Genomic DNA, 19,508 nt, shown 5'->3' on the forward strand with positions numbered 1-19,508 from the left:
CTCCTCCAACGCTAATGCGAGGTCATTGGTTAAACAGGACATTTACAATTTCACATTTCAGGTCACATTTGTTCATAAAATATTACTAATGTCGTTTTTGTACTTTTTTATTTTCCCTGAAGACATATGGTAAATAATCTCTTAACAAATTGCATTTGGGAATCTGTACTCTGAATTTGTATTCAGTCTTTTGAAAAAAATGGGCCCGAATGGACGCAAGTTGTTTTATTAGTCATTCCCTTAGCTTATGTCTTTGTGTGTCTTGTCTCTCAGGGATCATTGTTTTTATTTTAGGCTATGCAGAAGTTTGTGAGTGTGAAACCAGATCTTCTCTAGAGTGAAGGGCAGTGCATGGCGAAGATTCCTGGGTCCGTGCTAATTGCCTAGCTGACCCCCAAGAGACTTCCCAGTCCATTAATGCGGCTACGGGTGGAAGTCTTTCAAAGTAAACAGCTACATTTGACTCTTCTACTTTAATGCTCTTGCGGTGAGGATAACCTCTCGTCACTGATCTGCAAAAATCTTCGATACGTTAAAGAAATGAGATATTGCTCTTGATTATTATTAGATTATAGATGGAATGACCCTTGTTCCATAGAGAAAGTGGCTATTAATAGCATGACTTTACAGTTCACGATGAGGAACTTGTGTGTTCTCAGTTTCATTTTCAAAGACCAGTTGTTGTTTTCTTTAAAAAAAAATCGGTAATCACTCATTGACTAGATTGGACACCAATCGCATACCTGTCAACCTCTGCCGATAACTGCCCTTATAAATGATTATGATTCCCCTTACAAACCCCCCAAAAACCTTACAAACACCGTACGAGTCGTACGGTGTTTGTAAGGTTTTTGGGGGGTTTGTAAGGGGAATCATAATCATTTATAAGGGCAGTTATCGGCAGAGGTTGACAGGTATGCAATCGGTGGGAATGTCAATGAACGAGTTAGCCTTTTTAAAATATAACTCAGCAGAGAAAGATTATCAGTCACAACTGCGTACACTTTTATTCCATATCACAAATCATTTCTAATACCTCATTCTATGGAAATGTGTTGGATCGACAAAAGCGTGTCAGTTTGGCAGCAAGTCGGAAAGGGTCTTAAGAGACCCTCATCTTGGAGAAGACTGAATTGAATTGCCTAACATTCTTTGCATTCTCAGCTGGGACTAATGTAATACAGAAAGAGGGAGGGCGGGTAAATTGAACATGCTGCTGATTTTGGAACAAATTTTTGGATTGTGGAAGCTGAGCCGTAGAGGGCACTGTTGTATATTTTCAAAGAAAGAAACAAATTAGTACTAAGACAATGTGTGTCTCAGCATCCATGTCGTCGTCAAAGGGATCCCTGTCAAAAAATCTGCCCTGCCGTACCCGTAAACCTCCACAGGATCATCATTGGGATCCAATTGCATGCCGAAAAGTTAAAACAACATATGTGAGAATGGTGTGGATGAACTTTGAACCCCTGGAGCGAGTGGGAGTGAGGGACACATTCCAAGCTGTCGCGTCTTCTGTCTCACTGGCTGCTACGAAAGCCACTACGATTCTGTGATTCGCTGAGATTTGTCTTTCCATTTCTGTTTTTACAAATAACTTCGATTGTAGCGAAGGGTCAAAGTCAAAATATTACCTAATTTTACACAACAACATAGCCTTGAAGATGTTTTTATAGATTATTAGCGCAACTTAGTGTTTTCACATGGTATCAATATTCACGAAAACGACAGGAAAAGACTGCAGAGAGTGATCAACACAGGCCAAAAGATCATCAACTGCCCCCTACCTACCCTGTCCAGCATCTACAAATTAGAAGGGTAGAGAGCATCCTAAAAGTCAATACGCATCCCAGCTTTAAATCTCATTATATACTTGAATAATGACAATAAAATCATTCAATTCAATTCATTTGCTAGAACTCACTCAAGACAGAACATTACAACAGGATCATTGGCTGCTACCCACACTTAAAATGGTTTGGACACCTGTCGTTGTCAATGGGGTAATACTTTGTCAAATTAGAAAGAATTGGAACTCTCTTTCTAGATCTGCATTTTTTTTTACCTGGCAAAGTCAAAATTTTACCTAATTTTACACAGCAACATAGCCTTGAAGATGTGTTTATAGATTATTAGCGCCATTTGATAATTTCACATGGTATGAATACTCATGAAGACAACAGGAAGACTGCAGAGAGTGATCAACACAGGCCAAAAGATCATCAACTGCCCCTACCTACCCTGTCCAGCATCTACAAATTAGAAGGGTAGAGAGCATCCTAAAAGACAATACGCATCTCGTCTTTAAATCTCATTATATACTTGAATACTAATGACAATAAAAGCATTCAATTCAATTGCTAGAACTCATTCGAGACAAAACATTACGACACTGGTTTGACCCTCGTGGTTCTACTGCCATTTTCTTTAGTTACCCACCTTTGTATTGTTCCAATCTATCCCCCGATTGGACCAGAGTCAGAAAACAACTCGCTCTCCTTCTACACTGCCTTCACGTAAGCTCTGCCAATAATTCACAGACTCCGCAGCCCTCGCAGACATGTCGGCACTAAATGAAAGACAGCCACTTAGGAAAATAAAAAGGTCCTGTCTGCACAGAGCCAAGACGGGACGCAGAGCCACGTTCGTCCCATATTTGAAGAAGCAGATTTGTTCTTCTGGCTTAGCCATTGGTCCCCAATGGTTCGGTCCAAGGTCTCGCAGTTTTGACCTGATCATTCCTTCCTTCTTGAAAAAGTTATTTGAAGACCAAATAATAATACAGTAACTGAAAGTGGAAGAAAAAAACATCAACTGTACAACTGCTAACCACTTTAGTCACTTTTTTTTTTACCTGACTTCATTTTTATTGTATAAAAATATTTTTAATGACGACCAATTTATGTGTACGGTTTAGAGTGAAGCTTTAAAATCGCATTGTACTTGCATAATGACCCTAACCCAAGGGTGTCAGACTCGGGTTGGTTCGCGAGCCGCATTAACGTCAACTCAATTTCATGTGGGCCGGACCATTTTAGATATAATATTTAGATTTTTTTAAATAAATGAATTAAAAGCCCTGAATATTCAGTTTTTTATAGATCTAAAACAATGTTTATTTTAGCTTTTTTAAATATATATATTTACATTTTACAAAATTATTTTTGAACTAAAGACACAGAAAAAAATGATTAAAAAATCACAATTATTGATTTAAAAGGAGGAAAATCAGGAAATTTAATATACATCTATACTCTTCAATTTAATTTGATCCTAAAACAGAAAGTCGGCACTCATGATTTACTTTCCCCGGCCACACAAAATGATGCGGCGGGCCAGATTTGGCCCCCGGGCCGCCACTTTGACACATGTGCCCTAACCCCATAACGGCATTCGATTCAATTCAATTCAAATTCCTTTAATAACTTATTTTTTTCAAAATAAACAATGAAGCCTAAGTCTTTTGCTTTTTTCTCCATTCAAGAGTCAAACTAGGTGAAATGATTTCCCCCGCCTCTTCTCCGATGACGTCTTCAAGTCCTCTTGGCGAGTGCAACCGGAACAAAGCAAGTCATTTTCACTCCCATTTTTTGTTACCCTCTTCCGTGTCAACTCACGCTTTTTGAAGCGACCCCCCCCCTCTCATCATCAGCCCATCCATTAGTGCTTTTTGCCTTTGTGGCGTGGATTTCAAGACGTTTTAGCAGATGGATTCTTATCTCGTGGCACGGCGCATCAAGACAAATTGGCTGCAGCAGCCCGAGGTCCCTTTGTGCTCATGTACGCTGTCTTACGAGACCATTTGGAAGCAGTGGACACTTAAATAAATAAATAAAAATCAATGAGCCGAATTACCCAGAGAACATCCACACAGACATGGGGAGAACACACAAACTCCACACAGGAAGGCCGGAGTGCAGTACAGATTGAAGTTTGCTAACATTATACGTTTTTACCGTATTCTATATGTTTTTTGATCATTTCAAATTGTGCACAACTTGTGTATGGGAAAAAACAATGTTAAAAAAAGTACATCTTTTGTAAAACCGATCATGTTTTACCCATTTCGGCTCTTATTCGGGTCATCTCGGGCACTGGTAGCAGACGAAAACGTTATCGTCGACTGCAAATTTTGCCATGTTTTAAGCACGATATTCCCCTTTCACAGGTCCGCCTTTTCACTATGTAAATATAACGCGTCAGCAAGCAATGTACCCAGACAAAATGTCAGCATCATTTACGGGATGAATAAAGTTATCCAATCCAATCTATTAGATTAGTTTAGATTAGATAACTTTATTCATCCCGTATTCGGGAAATTTCATTGTCACAATAGCAAGAGGGTGAGAATACAGACACAGGAAAAGACATTTTAGACATAAATAAATAGGTAATAAATAAGTTAATAAATAAATATATAAATAAATAAATACATATTTAAATATATATATAAATAAATAAGTAAATAAATATATAAATAAGCGTGTTGCTGAAATTATATATATATATAATCTTGAATTTAGTGCACCGACTGATTGGGCCTTTGTGTCCACTGTGGAGAAAATGTTAAACTTTTAAGTACGCCCTACGTGAGTAAATATGTGCTGTGTTGCCTTTGTACATTTTTTTTTTAAATCCCTTAATGAGGTGAATTGCAATCCTTAATATGGGGAGCAAATGGCCCAGGTTGACAGGTATGTGCTAACCACACTACAATTTGTGTAGTGGTCATTATATTATAAATATTGACAAATGAAAGTTTTTTTTTCTGTTGGTAGAAGTAGAGCTGAACGTACCACTGTCTGTGCTTCTACTCCAAACCAAAAGAGCAGATGGGAGCAGGCTGCGTATCCTCCTGCTGGTCCAAATGATCCTCCTTCATCCTCCTCTGCGTTTACTCTCTCGACCACTCTCCTTTGTAGAAGCCATTGTTTCCAGAGTTCCTGTTATTTTCTTTCAAAATAGACGCTGGCTGCTTTTGGCGAGCGCACGAGAGCCACGGCAAAGGCGAGGCGCTCTCGAGGGCTTTTGTTTGCTTCTGTCTTGAAATTTACGAGGGTTGAAACTGTCAGAAAAGATCATACCATTTTGTCCAATAGTTCTGTAAATGTTTTCTTGGGGGTTATATAAATGCTTTAATTTCGTTCTTGTTAAGATTTCAAGTATTTGAAAATGAAATGATCACTAACCTAACCTAGCGAAAGCTGCACTATAATTCCGCTTCTAATTAATCAAGCCGAAAACAGAAAATGAAAAATCGGGTTCCAAGGATGGATGAATGTACAGTTATGAAATAAACCTTCTAAATTCCATTGTCATCTTTCCACGCATAACAGAGGAATAGCTTACATTTATAGTGTACACACCAATAATAACATGAGCAGCAACTTGGCAAGCTTTCAGACTGTAATAATAGTTAAATAAATTAGTCTGTCTTTGCCTGTAAAATTACATGTACATTTTGTTATAATGTTCAATTTTTTTTGTTTTTGTTTTACTTATACTTGTTTTTGAGGGTTGAGAAAAACAATCAGGTACCTACTGCAAGTTTGACAATAAAGTTGACTTATACTTTGACCTTGATAGGCTGCGGCACCCCATTACTATGGACAAGATGCTAAAAAAAGAAACATTTATCATCACAACATTAACATTTACTCATATCGCTTCTAGTGGTGATTTACATTTGTGCTTTTAGTCCATTTCAGATTCCGTATTGTCTTTTACAATCTTTATACACAAATATCTGTACCACTACTAGAATGCAAGTACTTAGCCACTTTCGTTGAGTTTTCTTTTTTTATTATAGGTAACTCTTTCCCCACATGTAAAGTTCTTAATATGGTTTAATATTTCCATTGATGGCAAAGGACAAAAAGGACAACAACAGAGCCAATTAATGCATGAGCCAAATGTCCTCAACAGCGTCATTGTCTCCTTGAGCGAGAGTGCTTCCTATTTCCATACCGATGTTTTTGGAAACCCCACCTACCCCTTTTTGCCTCTCTCCTCCCTCCCCCTTCCTTACATTCCCCTCCTCTCTTACTCCGTCTCCGGCCAAGGAATCTCGGGCAGCGTTTTTAATTGCGTCGTGCGTTGCAGGACTTCACTTGGGATCATGACTTGGGCTCCCGACTTGAAGCTTTTTCTCACAAAGGTCCGAAGCCACGTGGAGTCATCGCAGCGGCACTGGGGGATTTCACACGGAGACAAACCAGGGGATTCCGAAATGCAGGTACAGCCAACTTTACGCCAGGGACGGGACGAATAAGCGAAAGAACCGGGGACAAAGAGGTTAAAGGAGGAAAAACGAGAAGGAGGAGAGTGGAGGGAAGGGAGAGAAACTGGAAAACGGAGAGACGAGAGAGAGAGAGAGACTCCTGAGGAAGCAAGTGAGGCGTAACGGGGAAGCGTGAGAGGTAGAAAGAAAGACAAGAGAGGGAGGAGAAAGAGGAGTGACGAAGGGAAAAGTTGAGAGAAGGAAAAAAGCAAGAGAAGAGAAGTGGGGGGAACAACAGACAGGAAGGAAGGGGAGGGAGAAAAGGAGGGAAAGGAGGTGCTTTGGGCCGGGGGGTGCCGAGAACTTTTCCCGTCGGGAGCCACTAGATGAGGAAAACAGAAATGAACGAATGACGGGACTTCGCCGAGCTTTCTGGGACTTCTGTGGATATGTACGCAGAAGGCGCGCGAGGAATTGGACCCAGAACGTTTCTCCAGCCCAATGGGAGCCCGTGCCCTTGCCAGCGCTGCGCCCGCCATACCGAGCCAGGGTTCCAAGTTGGGTCGGGAAAAACGCCGGACCACCCACGTGTGGGTGGCCGCGGAGACGTTCGGTCTCTTCGTGTTCACCAAGTGATGGGGAGGACATTTGTAGGTGGTCAGTGCAAGCCTGTCTTTCTGGTGCCTGGCCCCGTGAGCCAATCAGATGCCTCGGCCCGACTCGGTCCCCCGTGGGAGTCAAACCCGGCTCGGTGGAGCCACTCGCCGGAGGCTGACGTGAGACACTGCCGCTCTTTCAGGGAGCATTGCGACTGTACGACCGCATACAACCGCAACAGGCCACACCCCTTTCATGTCCGGATACCACATCCACTCCCTCATCTACGTGTCAACGGTCAAGGGTATACACGCTATGATACATTTGTAGAGAAGGATGCGGAAAGCTGTTCTTGCACCCAGCAGAACGGCCACTCGGATCATTCCCTTTCCATGTTTAACGGACACTCCGAGCCCAACCTCGGACCCTCAAAGAAGAAAGAACCCCGTCGGGGCCCGGGTGGATCCGTGGAGAGTTGCAACGGAGGCCTTCACAAAGGTTTCTTCCCCACGGAAGTTCCACAAAATCACTTGCACCGTGACAAACCAAGTGGGTTTTGCGCCCAAAGCAGAGTTATCAGCTCGGAAGCGCCGCTTAATTGCCAAGGTTCGGATTTGCCGGAGCAACCCAAGGGGCAGGATTCGGTGCAGGATCAGATCCGACAAGTGGTGACGGATCTGGAGGACGTCTTGGGAGGCTTGAAGCAAGTTCACGTGGAGATGAAAGAGGTAGGAGTCCCTCGTTGGCGTTTCGTCCCAACATTTTAATCAAAATTTAGGTCCTCAAGAATGTCCAGTACATTCCCAAGACAAACTTTGCAAAGACATTTGTTCCATCTATCAGATTCAGAATATCAGTCCAAAACCATGTAACATTGATTTGTTTCCACCAGGTAATTGAGCAGATTGATCATCTAACGGCTAAGATGGACCTCGGTGAGCAGCCAAAAACCATCGCTTGTGGGCCATCGGGCAAAGTCCACGTCTCGGTTCAAACCGCCGCTCACGGAAGCGAACTTGCAGTGTCTCCTGCACCCCCTCGCAAGCCCATCCTGGTCAACAGGTCAAAGCGTTCCGATGAGGAGCGCATCATCCTGCGAACCAATTCTCCGTCCCCCGTCCACATGGCATCGGTGGTCAAAACTCACCGTTTCACCCCGCCTGGTCCCACCAAAGACCACAAACACTTAAACGGTCATCCGCCTTTCCCGTACCCCGACATCCGAGCGGACCCCCGGGAGTCCCGTTCCCAGAGCCTAAACCCCGAAGTCGTCATTGAGAACAGCACAACGGTGTATTCGAGGACTCCAAAGCCTCCGTTTTACCCGCAGAACGGGCGATGCAGCAACGACCCGCAGCCGTCTAGCATAGTAACGAAGACCCCCGCGTCCGCCCGGAGAAGCCGACAAAACAACAGCGTTGTGTGAAGAAGGGGAGCGGAGGTGGCCTGGCCCAATTTCACAGGGGGGGCTTGAAACACGATACCCCGCGGTCGGCGTCAGACCAAATAAGGAAGCAATTTATGGTAAGTTCACCAACAACAGGACCTCTTTCTTATGGGCGAGACGCACGGGATGGCGAAATGCTAAGCTACAACGACTGTGCGGCAGCTTGCCTCTGATTGGCTACGAATTTGAAGGGAAATAATATCTTTTCGGATCCAAATTATGCAAAGGCAGAATTTTTGATGGTCATCTTGAAACTTAAGATGGTCAATGGAGAATCGTAACGTATTTGTGCTACTAAAATGGCGTCCTTGTCCATATTGCATACCTGTCAACCTCTGCCGATAACTGCCCTTATAAATGATTATGATTCCCCTTACAAACCCCCCAAAAACCTTACAAACCCCCCAAAAACCTTACAAACACCGTACGAGTCGTACGGTGTTTGTAAGGTTTTTTGGGGGGTTTGTAAGGGGAATCATAATCATTTAAAAGGGCAGTTATCGGCAGAGGTTGACAGGTATGATATTGACAAGTGTAGACATGATTGGCTAATGTCCTCGCAGGTGATTTTTTGATCAACAAAACCGCCCCTGATTGGTTGTCAGGAAAAATTCCTGTGTGTGGCTCCAGTTTTTTTTTCACTAGCTCTACAATGTCTTGTATGTCTTGTGTCTGTTTTGCTACTGCAACCAAGAAGTTTCCCGAATACGGGATGAAATAACGTTCTAATCTAATCAACAAAATATGGACATAAATCTACTGGAAAAAGAGAAGTTTATCTTAACAAAATGAAAAGAACAAACCATTAAATTGGAATTGATCCAATTTGAAGGCACATAATATTTTTTGGTTTAGTTGGAGAACGGCATGCTAACTCGCATTGCTTAACAGTGTTGATGTTAGGAGTGACGTTGGCCTTGTTTACAGGAAGCTTACTCACAGTCGGGAACTGAATTGCGGCTCTCTTGGCTGTGACTAAAAAGGGTGTTTTATGGGTTTTTGATCTCTGTCTGTGTGCGTGTGTACTTTCTTTGTGTGGGTGGCAGGGAGGGCAGCGTGTCTGCGTTTGTTGATGTCACAAATCATACCAGTTCACGCTGTGAAAGCAGTCTAGTTTCGACAATTTAAAATGAAGTCATTTGGATCCCCCAAAGAATTGCCATCTCCTTAAAAAAGTTTGTATTAGTCCATTTTTTTGCCATGCTTGGGTTGTTTTGCCAAATCTTTTAAAAGCATGTGCTGTCTGTTTTTGGAAGACTTTCAAACCAGTTGGTAATTACATTTGATGTTTTTGGCCATTCAGCAATAAAATCCGAGGACACGATGCAGATAAAATCGTGAAACGCAGACTATTTTTTTTTTGGAGCGTGCATTAGTCATGCCTGAATTGAGCGCTGGCGGCAGCTCAGATGCATATTTTGGCAGTCGAGCTCCTGTCGTCACGTGACGAAACACTGGCGTCGTCATATTTACAGAACCATCAAAGCTCCCACACAAATTGCCATCGTTAACCCATCGCCGTAGACGGTTAAATGCTGCCAAATAAAAAACAGACTACCTTTACAGATGTTGCGGCCGACTTCTTGTACTTCCCTCTTGTGCGGACTATGTGGAACTGCAGTGTATTTTTCTTTTTGGGCAAGCAGAGTCTGGTTTTAATCATAAAAATCCCTGGCCACCTGCCATACGGAGTGAGGCGAGCGTTTGGTATACTTGCGGCGTCCTTGCAAACCTCAATGGGCCTCCTATACCGCAAAGAAAGGACACAAACATGTTTAGTTCCAACCAGCGGGTTGACTTTGATGGGAATTGAATTTGTTTTGTTTGAAGGAGTATGCTAAAGTTTTCTTTGGCTAATATGGCATCCTTTTGCATCTCCAGAAATATGTAACGAGAGGTCAGAGGGTTGCCACACGGGAATCCTGGGAGCTCTTCGGTAGTTATTTTGTGGGATATGAAAGAAGTGACCAATTAGCCTACCACAGGAAAAAAAAATACAATTTTTCATAATTGCCACGAGTGCTAAAACACGACTTTAATAGTAGTGGACAAATCTATCAAAACTCTCCATCTCTTACTTCAAAATAATGCGCAAAAGTAGAACTTTTTATGGCATTGTGGATCTTTAAGCTAGTCAGAAAGAGCATAACAAGCATAGCAATTATTTTTCCTGCAGATAATGGGATGGTTAAAATAAAGATTAATGTGTAATAGAACACTTGTATAATAATGTTTTTTTTTGTTAAAATATATGAAGAAATTCTTGTTTCAAAAGAATAGTTTTTTTTTTTAATCGAATGAGATCTTGCCAACAGCCAATCAGGGCATGCCATTCCCACATTTAAAGTGGATTCAATGAGCAGCACATTAACCCCTTCACTGCCATTGACAGCAATAGAAATCAAATCCAATTACACTGGGATGACTGGCATTGAACGGTCTTCGTTAAGTGTCATTGACGATGATAAATTGACATAAAAATGAATTGCTATCCAATGGTTATTCATACGTATTCATTCGACAGTCGTTTCTGGCCGCCGTAAAAAAATTCAACTCTCTACGTTGCACGGTTTGGACAAACGTAGCGAGAGAATCTTAACATACACACACTCACACACCCATAAATCACGCTTTATAAGGACAAACAGGTAAAATTTTACAGTTTTCCATACAATATATATTTTCATGAACATGGAGTCATTGCCAGTGATGCCGTTGACATTTGAGAGCTCCGAAACCCAAAGATTAGTCACCCTGAGTGGGTCTGATGTTAAATGACTTGCACAACAGATTGGGTGTTGTGTGAGTCAACCACCCATACATAACATCATTCATTATGGAATCCAATTGTAGTCCAAAATAAAAATGTTGAAAAGGATTTTTCTGAAATTTGACGGAAAAACAACCCGCGTTATTTGATGAAAAGCTGTGAACTCCCGAAGTTGACGAATGTTCCTCATTTCTGTTTCTCTTCTGGGCTTGTCTTTGCAGGAGGAGAAGCAGTGGAACGTGGTCTCGGGCGGGCGTATTTCTGGGTGGAAAACTGCCCCTGTGAAAGCTGTTTGATTCCGAGCTGCCAAATAAATTGACGTGTAAATTGCAAATAAACAAGCACAAAAAGGAGAAGCACTGATTCTCAGCAGGGGTACGTGCCCACCGCCAACGTTGGTGGCAAAAACACACCACGGCATGTCTGGATTTTGCAAAGGAAGAAATGGAAGTTTCCATTTTCTGTTTGCTGCGAGTTTGGTTCTTGAAAGTTAAATCAAGGCTACTCAAACGAGTGTTTTTGACACTGAGTGACTTTAAAATTATTGCATGTTTTGGACACAAATCAATCCACAAAAGCTTAAGAATAAAATTTGATTTTAATTACCAGATGCCCTCGCCTCACACGCAAAAAAAAATCTGCAAAAAATGATATCACAACCAAAATAAACTGCACGCTATTATTTTATTGCTAGGCATTATCTTCAATTCTGGTTGTGATGTCACAACCAGAATTGCTTTAAAAAAAAGTTAGAAGTTTCTATCTGTTTTTTTTAAATAAACAGCCAAATGTAACTTTTTTTCTTCTTTTAGACATAACCACCATTTCATAGGAGCCTTAAACATCAACTAAATAATTTACAATGAATTACATTTGTAGCATTTGATGAATGTTCTTAATTTTGTCATACAGAAAAACAATGTGAAAAATACTCATTTTGTGTTAGCGAGACTAGCTGTATATGAAATATGTTGATTACAAAGTCAATCAACTATAATTCTTCATAGCAACGCAATACTAAGATAGCTACGGTAGAATAGTTAGCTGCGGCTAATAAGTAGGTAGCATGACTTAAAGTAATACATATAACAGAATGATTCTAGTACAAATACAATGTTATTTTTGTACATTTTTGAGTGTATTTTTCATGGCAATGTAAAATAGTTCATGTTTTCCAAGTACTGACAAACAGAGAACAAAAAACAAAGACCCGTTAGCACGTCGTTTCCATCCAGATGGTTTTCGGCCCTCGACAATTGCAACGGCGGATTATTTTCCTGGCTTTTAAGATGTTAGTTTGTCCTTGCCGTCTTGCACATGTGGTTCTCTGCACAATAATCACCTCCCACTCAGGTTTAATTACTCAGCCATCTTAACGGAACACCCAAAATCATGGTTTGATAAATACGTCGTGTCAAAATGCGATGATTAGTTCAACGATCAGCTCTTTGTTTAGTCTGCGATCATTAATGCTTCCACCTGCGTATGTGCAGATGTAGCCAAATTCAAAATTTGGTAATAGAGCACTTGAAAATAACGTATTAGCAGACCTAGTTGCTAGCTAGCAGGAATTAACGCACAGCCACCAGGGGGCACTCTAGCACTCCAATGGTTGTTAACATTTTCCCGTATGTTACAATCATACTATCATAAATTTTCATCAGAAAAATGACATTTTAGACACTAACACAGTTTGAACATGAACATTGGGCTTAAAAGTAGGAAACATGAAGTTAAATGTATTTAAATAAAATCAAATAAATTATAAATTAATATACATAAAATAAATAAAAGAAAAAAAAAAATCTAATGAATAAATAAAAATAAATAAAATCAAATCAATAAAATCAATAACATCAAAATCAATAAAATCAATAACATCAAAATCAATAAAATCAATAACATCAAAATCAATAAAATCAATAACATCAAAATCAATAAAATCAATAAAATCAAAATCAATAAAATAAAAAATAAAACTACGGCAGCAAAGACATTTTCCGAATATGAAATGAAGGGATGAAATGAAGTTCTAATCTAATCTAATTACATAAAATGTATTGCATTCTGAAATTGTACCTAAATACGTGCAAAAAAAGCAAACAATCAATGGCAGCTAAAGTGAATGTAGATGTACATCGTTAAAGCTATGTTTAAAAACTATGTTTTTTTATTTTAACGTGGGCCTGACGAGATGGAAGTGAGGAAGCGTGTTTCTCAAATAAATCAATTTGACATCTCAATTATCCGCTGGATAAGATACGAGTATCCCATGTTTTAACTTTGAAATAAAGAGAAGTGAAACTAGCATCTCAGCGTCCTTGTCATATGATTTATGGGATTTGAATTCCAACCAGAAGGGAAATTGGAGCTGTCGATCAAAAGGTGGCACTGTGTGTTCACGGGTTTTATCAAGGTTTCGCCTTCTTCTTCGTCTTCGCACTCGTCTTTGGTTTGGCCGGCATCTGCGTTTGTGTTTGTTTAAATCTTGTCTGAGAATTTCTCTCAGCTGTTCTCGCTTTCTTCTCCCGCCGCTATCACAGCTAGCCATCTTGGCCCAGCGACAAGTACGCTTTTCCGCTACGCCAACCGTTTGAGTCACTGAAAGCAATGTGTCGGGGCAAGACGCTAATTTTAAAACGTGTTCCCAATTAGTCATTTTCTCACATCCCGACGTACAGGTTTTGTTACTCAGTGATCCTCTGCGGTAGCGGTTAGGCTAGCCTCACTAACACCCAAAAACAAAATGTTGCTAATTGGCTTTTCTGGATTTGAATATCATGCCAACTGTGATGCCTTGAGTTTTGATTTTGTTTCATTTTTCTCCTCTAACTTATTATTAGGAGTAACTGGGTTAATCACCTTTTTAATGATTATTTAACCAAAAAAGCACTTCACATGCATGTTATGCTAACTCATTACCAACTTAGGCTAAAAAGGAATCTCAACCAAACCTCAACATAGTACCTTGCTAATACTTGTTTTATTTTTATTTTATTTTTTTTGGGGGGGGGGGTGGCTTTCAGAGGACACGGAACAGCAAATAGGTGAGTTTTTTTAGTGAACAATTTGGGTTCACCAAGAAATGATGGTATTCAGTCAAAAACCAACAGCATACATTTCACTCTTCCTAGTCATCATTGTAAAAATCTCAACAGAGAATATCACAACATGTATATTTTTCATCCTCTGTAAAAAAATGGCAACCATAAAACATTTTGACATTAATTTATGACATTTATTCACTTACAATGAAGTTTCTGGTGTGTTATGTTATCAAATAATCTCGGAGAAGAAGGCTAGTATCCATGAGTGCATGTCCATTCATTACAATTAGACAACATGTTTTGATATTAATAGCCTTTTGATTCAGAAGATTGAGCTTCCATTTTTGCCTCAAATGGCTTCTTTAGTTGTGCTTTTTCAATCTGGCCTTCGTAACCTCACTGCACGGCGGTTTTACAACCCTCGCTGGTTGCCTTCAAGGATTTTCAATCACGATGGAAAGAATGCATTTTTGGCGTTTTGTAAATACCGGAGATGCTGTGGAATTTCAGACAGCGAACCAAGAATAACACCGGGCTTGCCTATTCTCTTTTGTCAACCAAAGGATGCTGTTTCATAAGACGCCCAAGGCCAGAGAAAAAAACTTTCCCTTAATCTTCTAGCCGCTTATTAAAAGTACCCATTCTCTTCTACAAGTATACTAAATACGCACACAAAAAATGACCATTGCCATTCATTTTCTGTACTGCTTTATCTTTACTATGGTCGCGGGGGGTGCCGGAGCCTATCCCAGCTGACTATGACCATGAATCGGTGACCAGCCAATCGCAGGACACGAGGAGACAAACAACCAATCACGCTCACACGCATACCTAGGGGCAATTTAGCCTCCAATTAGCTAGCCTAGCATGCATGTTTTTGGAATGTTGGAGGAAACCCACACAGGCCCACAAGGCAAAAACCACACAAGTGGACCGACCTGGATTTGAACCCAGGAGCCCAAAACTGTGAGGCCGACGCGCTAACCACTCACTGTCCCGCTGTCATCCCTCCCAATCAAAATGGACTAGACCAGGGGTGTCAGACTCAGGTTGGTTCGCGGGCCCCTTTAACGTCAACTTGATTTCACATGGGCCGGACCATTTTAGATATAATATTTAGATTTTTTTTAAATAAATAGATTAAAAGAACTGGATTAAAAGCCCTGAATATTCAGTTTTTTTTATAGATCTAAAACAATGTTTATTTGAGCTTTTTATATATATATTTTTAGATTTTCCTAAATTATTTTTGAACTAAAAACACAGAAAAAATTTATTAAAAAATGACAATTATTGATTTAAAAGGGGGAAAACAATCAGGAAATTTAATATACATCTATACTCTTCATTTTAATTTGATCCTAAAACAGAAAGTCGGCACTCATGATTTACTTTCCCGGACCACACAAAATGATGCGGCGGGCCAGATTTGGCCCCCGGGCCACCACTTTGACACATGTGGACTAGACATCTAGCTCCATCAAATGAAGTGAATGAGTTAAGTTAAAAAAAATGTGACAATATCAGCAACAAAACTGCACATAAAATAAATCCTCAGCTATGTTTACATCACTGGATGCAATATAAAAAAAAATACCTAAATAAGGTATACTACTAAGATTTTACTGCACTGCAATTTCATGAAATAGTCATACTTTGCACTCCGTTAAGACAAACTAAAATAAACCCTCCCTCTCTACACAGTTAAGCTGACAATATTGCAGCATTCCCAACTTCTCTCGGGTGATCCAGAGTGCATCAAACAGATGGCTCACGGCAAGAAAGCTTCCACGGACGCAGTACGAGGAATCAACAATGAAAAGAAAGAGCCAAATCCTCCCAGGCATCCCTCGGCGAATACCACCCAAGTCACCATACCACCCAACTGGAAAGGGAAACATTTCATCGCGGGTCCCCACTCAGAGCGGATGACAGACGGGATGAGGAATTTCTCTAGCTCGTGCCTGAACGGGCCGGTCTGGATGCTTTTCCTCCGTCGCCGACAGTTCTAAGACGGCCCTGGCTTTTGGCAGAAATATGACCTCTAACCTGAATACCAAAAGATGGCCTTAGGAACGTCTCCAGGAACAGTTTGTCATGGTTACAGCTTCCTAAATTGTGAATAATGATCTCTCACACTTGCCAATTCGATTTAAAGATGCAATAATCGCGTTTTCAAGACGATTTCACATTCTTTATTTATAAACCAATTACGCAAGACTGAGTGTGAATGGTTTTAAAAATCGGATAACTCCTAGCTCAGTCCTTTTCTCAAGCAAATATTTGGGTATGTTAATCAGTTATGAATGCTCAAAATCAGACTTAAAAAAATTGAGAATGTACCGGCATAGTGATTTTTGGGAAATGATACATCAACATCACCTGGTTAATTTTTTTTACACTGTACAGCTCATTCATACACGTCCAAATGTAAAAAAAATTGGAATGTTGATGAATTTCTGTCCCTCACAGCAATTCATTAAGTGTATTTAAACGACGGTGTCAAAGTGGCGGCCCGGGGGGCTAAATCCGGCCCGCCACATGACTTTGTGCGGCCCAGGAAAATAAATCATCCTAAAATTTCAATTCATATTACTAATATATAGAAGATATTTAAATCTGATATGTTTCAATTAAAAAGTCTAATACACGTGTCAAAGTGGCGGCCCGAGGGCCAAATCTGGCCCGCTGCATCATTTTGTGCGGCCCAGGAAAATAAATCATCCTAAAATTTCAATTCATATTACTAATATATAGAAGATATTTAAATCTGATATGTTTCAATTAAAAAGTCTAATACACGTGTCAAAGTGGCGGCCCGAGGGCCAAATCTGGCCCGCTGCATCATTTTGTGCGGCCCGGGAAAGTAAATCATGAGTGGCAATTTTCTGTTTTAGGATCAAATTAAAATGAAGAGTATAGATGTATATTGAATTTCCTGATTTTCCTCCTTTTAGATCAATAATTGTATTTTTTTAATCATTTTTCCATGTTTTTAGTTCAAAAATCATTGTGCAAAATCTAAAAATATATAAAAAAAGCTAAAATAATCATTATTTTAGATCTATAAAAAACTGAATATTCAGGGCTTTTAATCCAGTTCTTTTAATCCATTTATTTAAAAAAAAAATCTAAATATTATATCTAAAATGGTCCGGCCCACGTGAAATCAAGTTGACGTTAAAGCGGCCCGCGAATCAACCCGAGTCTAACACCCCTGGTCTAATAGATAAAAAAAAAAAAACTTAAATAAGCACATAAATAAAATTGCGTGGACACCGCTGGTTTAAAAATAAAATCTTACGCCTGACTTAAGTGTAGTCCGCAGCCAGATGGTGGATCTACCCACCTGTACGCCATGTTGTATTTACACGGGTCAAATTTGGCATCGCCATCGAGAGTGTTTTCATGGCTCAGTGCTCGCGCAAGGCTCGCTGTCCAGATGTTGGTGCAAATCTGCGCAGCTGAACAAACAGCAGCCAGTCTTCTCTACAACGTGACATGTTTAAAATTACACGCCGGGCGAAAAAAGATGTCGGCCAGCTGACTTGGGGAACGTGTACATTGAGCATATTTGCTTTACAGTTGCCTCAAGAGCATTCCAACATGATATTTTTCCATTTTGCCTGGGAGGGCTGGCAGCGATCAATCGGTGATCGCGGTTCCAGTTAAAATGAACTGTGCCATTGTTGTTTTTAATCCAGCCGGTCGGTGTTGTGATATGAACACATACCTGTCAACCTCTGCCGATAACTGCCCTTATAAATCATTATGATTCCCCTTACAAACCCCCAAAAAAACCTTACAAACACCGTACGACTCGTACGGTGTTTGTAAGGTTTTTGGGGGGTTTGTAAGGGGAATCATAATCATTTATAAGGGCAGTTATCGGCAGAGGTTGACAGGTATGTGAACAGAACCAGACAGAACTTGGGTGGACTTTCCAGACACTTTGGATAACACAGAAAATCAGCAAGGAAACATTTTGGCAATTTTAGCACCCCTTTCAATTAGGATTTATCTCTCAGGGAATTTATTTAGCCCGCCCTGAAAATGGCTGACATCTGTATCTCGATAACATTTGTGTTCTTCTGTCCCTCGGTTAATTTACAAACAAATGAACTTTCAGCTTAATCATCATTTGAGGAAAACAAAGAGAAAAATTATACAAATAAAATAAGTGAAAATGTTATCGTCTTACCTTGAAAATGAAGTCTATGCACTGCTCCTTTTGAATGAAATCACTGAAAACTTGCTTGGAAAAGTCCTAATCTTTCTTCAGTTTTAAAAGTCTTAGTGTCCCAATGGGCTCCTTCACCAATTTCATTATACGCAGCTGTGTATGATGACAATAAAGGCTTTTGATTGATTGATTGATTGATTGATCCTTTCTGTTAGCTTGCTAAAACTATCAAAAATTCTATTGCTTGGCACCGTGAATTGCACCGAATGGGAATCCTACCTTTTACTATTGCCCCTGATAGTGAGTATGTTACGCTAAAAGTGTCAAATGGTTGAAAGTTTTGCTCCCAAACTGAAAAAAGAGGACACCTTTTTCCCAATCTCATCACCTGCAAGTGTAATCAGTGGATTGCAATCAGGCCTTGATTGTTTCAGCTGAAAATTTGTGGGCTAAACCTTATTCACTGCACTGGTTGGAACGAAAAAACTGGATTTTCTTGCATTACACAGTAAACAGTAATTGTATTATAAAAAAAATCTTATAATATATATCATATCATATCATTCAATATATATATTATATGCTAGCCAGCCCGGTGGAGAAGTGGTTAGCGCATCGGCCTCGCAGTTCTGGGGCCCTGGGTTCAACTCCAGGTCGCTCCACCTGTGTGGAGTTTGCATGTTCTCCCTCTCTGGGCCTGTGTGGGTTTTCTGTGGGTACTCTAGTTTCCTCCCACATTCCAAAACATGCATGATTGGACGCTTTATAGCTATGAGTGTGAGTGTAAATCAGGGGGGGGGGGCAAGTCTGGTCTTCGAGAACCCCTATCCCAGGATATGTGGACTATGTGGGTGCGGGTTTTCATTCCAACCCGTCAAGAGGACACCTTTTCACCAATCTGGTTTCCTACGATTGCAATCAGTGGATTGCAGTCAGGTGCTTCTTGTTTTCTGCACAAATGTCATTGGTCAAAGTGCCTGTCCTGGATCGGTCGGAACAAAAACCTGGACCCACAGCGGCCCTCGAGGACCGGTTTGTCCAGCCCTGCCCAATCCAGTCTGTTATCCGTATCTCCCTCCTCTCGCACACCTTAATCAAGTGATCAACTCAACGATCCCAATGATTTGATTCAGGTGTGTTGGTGGAGGGAGACATGGAATACCAGTGGCGGTCCGTGCATTTTCTAGCGACGCCTTCAGCGAATCAATCCAACCCTCAAAAACTATTTTATGGCTATAAAACCT

At 40.6% G+C, this 19,508-nt stretch overlaps 1 protein-coding gene and 1 long non-coding RNA gene across 3 annotated transcripts; one reads left to right on the forward strand and one right to left on the reverse strand.

Annotated features, from left to right (window-relative positions):
- Positions 1–1,776: 1,776 nt before the first annotated feature.
- LOC144085728 (uncharacterized) lies at positions 1,777–18,419 on the reverse strand. Of its 2 annotated transcripts, XR_013304223.1 has the most exons (4): positions 18,283–18,419; positions 9,823–10,009; positions 4,797–5,038; positions 1,777–2,788 (listed from the first exon to the last, which is right to left on the reverse strand). It is a non-coding gene; the product is annotated as an uncharacterized LOC144085728 (long non-coding RNA). The 2 variants fall into 2 exon arrangements; XR_013304224.1 differs by lacking the exons at positions 1,777–2,788; positions 4,797–5,038 and adding an exon at positions 6,048–6,602.
- On the forward strand, positions 7,591–11,610 carry LOC144085726 (uncharacterized). The gene is made up of 2 exons (XM_077615309.1): positions 7,591–8,341; positions 11,256–11,610. Exon 1 carries the CDS (start codon positions 7,743–7,745, stop codon positions 8,241–8,243), a length of 501 nt encoding a protein of 166 aa, XP_077471435.1. The 5' UTR covers positions 7,591–7,742; the 3' UTR covers positions 8,244–8,341; positions 11,256–11,610.
- Positions 18,420–19,508: the final 1,089 nt, after the last annotated feature.

Source organism: Stigmatopora argus, chromosome 12, assembly GCF_051989625.1.
Source record: "Stigmatopora argus isolate UIUO_Sarg chromosome 12, RoL_Sarg_1.0, whole genome shotgun sequence".
NCBI lineage: Eukaryota > Metazoa > Chordata > Actinopteri > Syngnathiformes > Syngnathidae > Stigmatopora > Stigmatopora argus.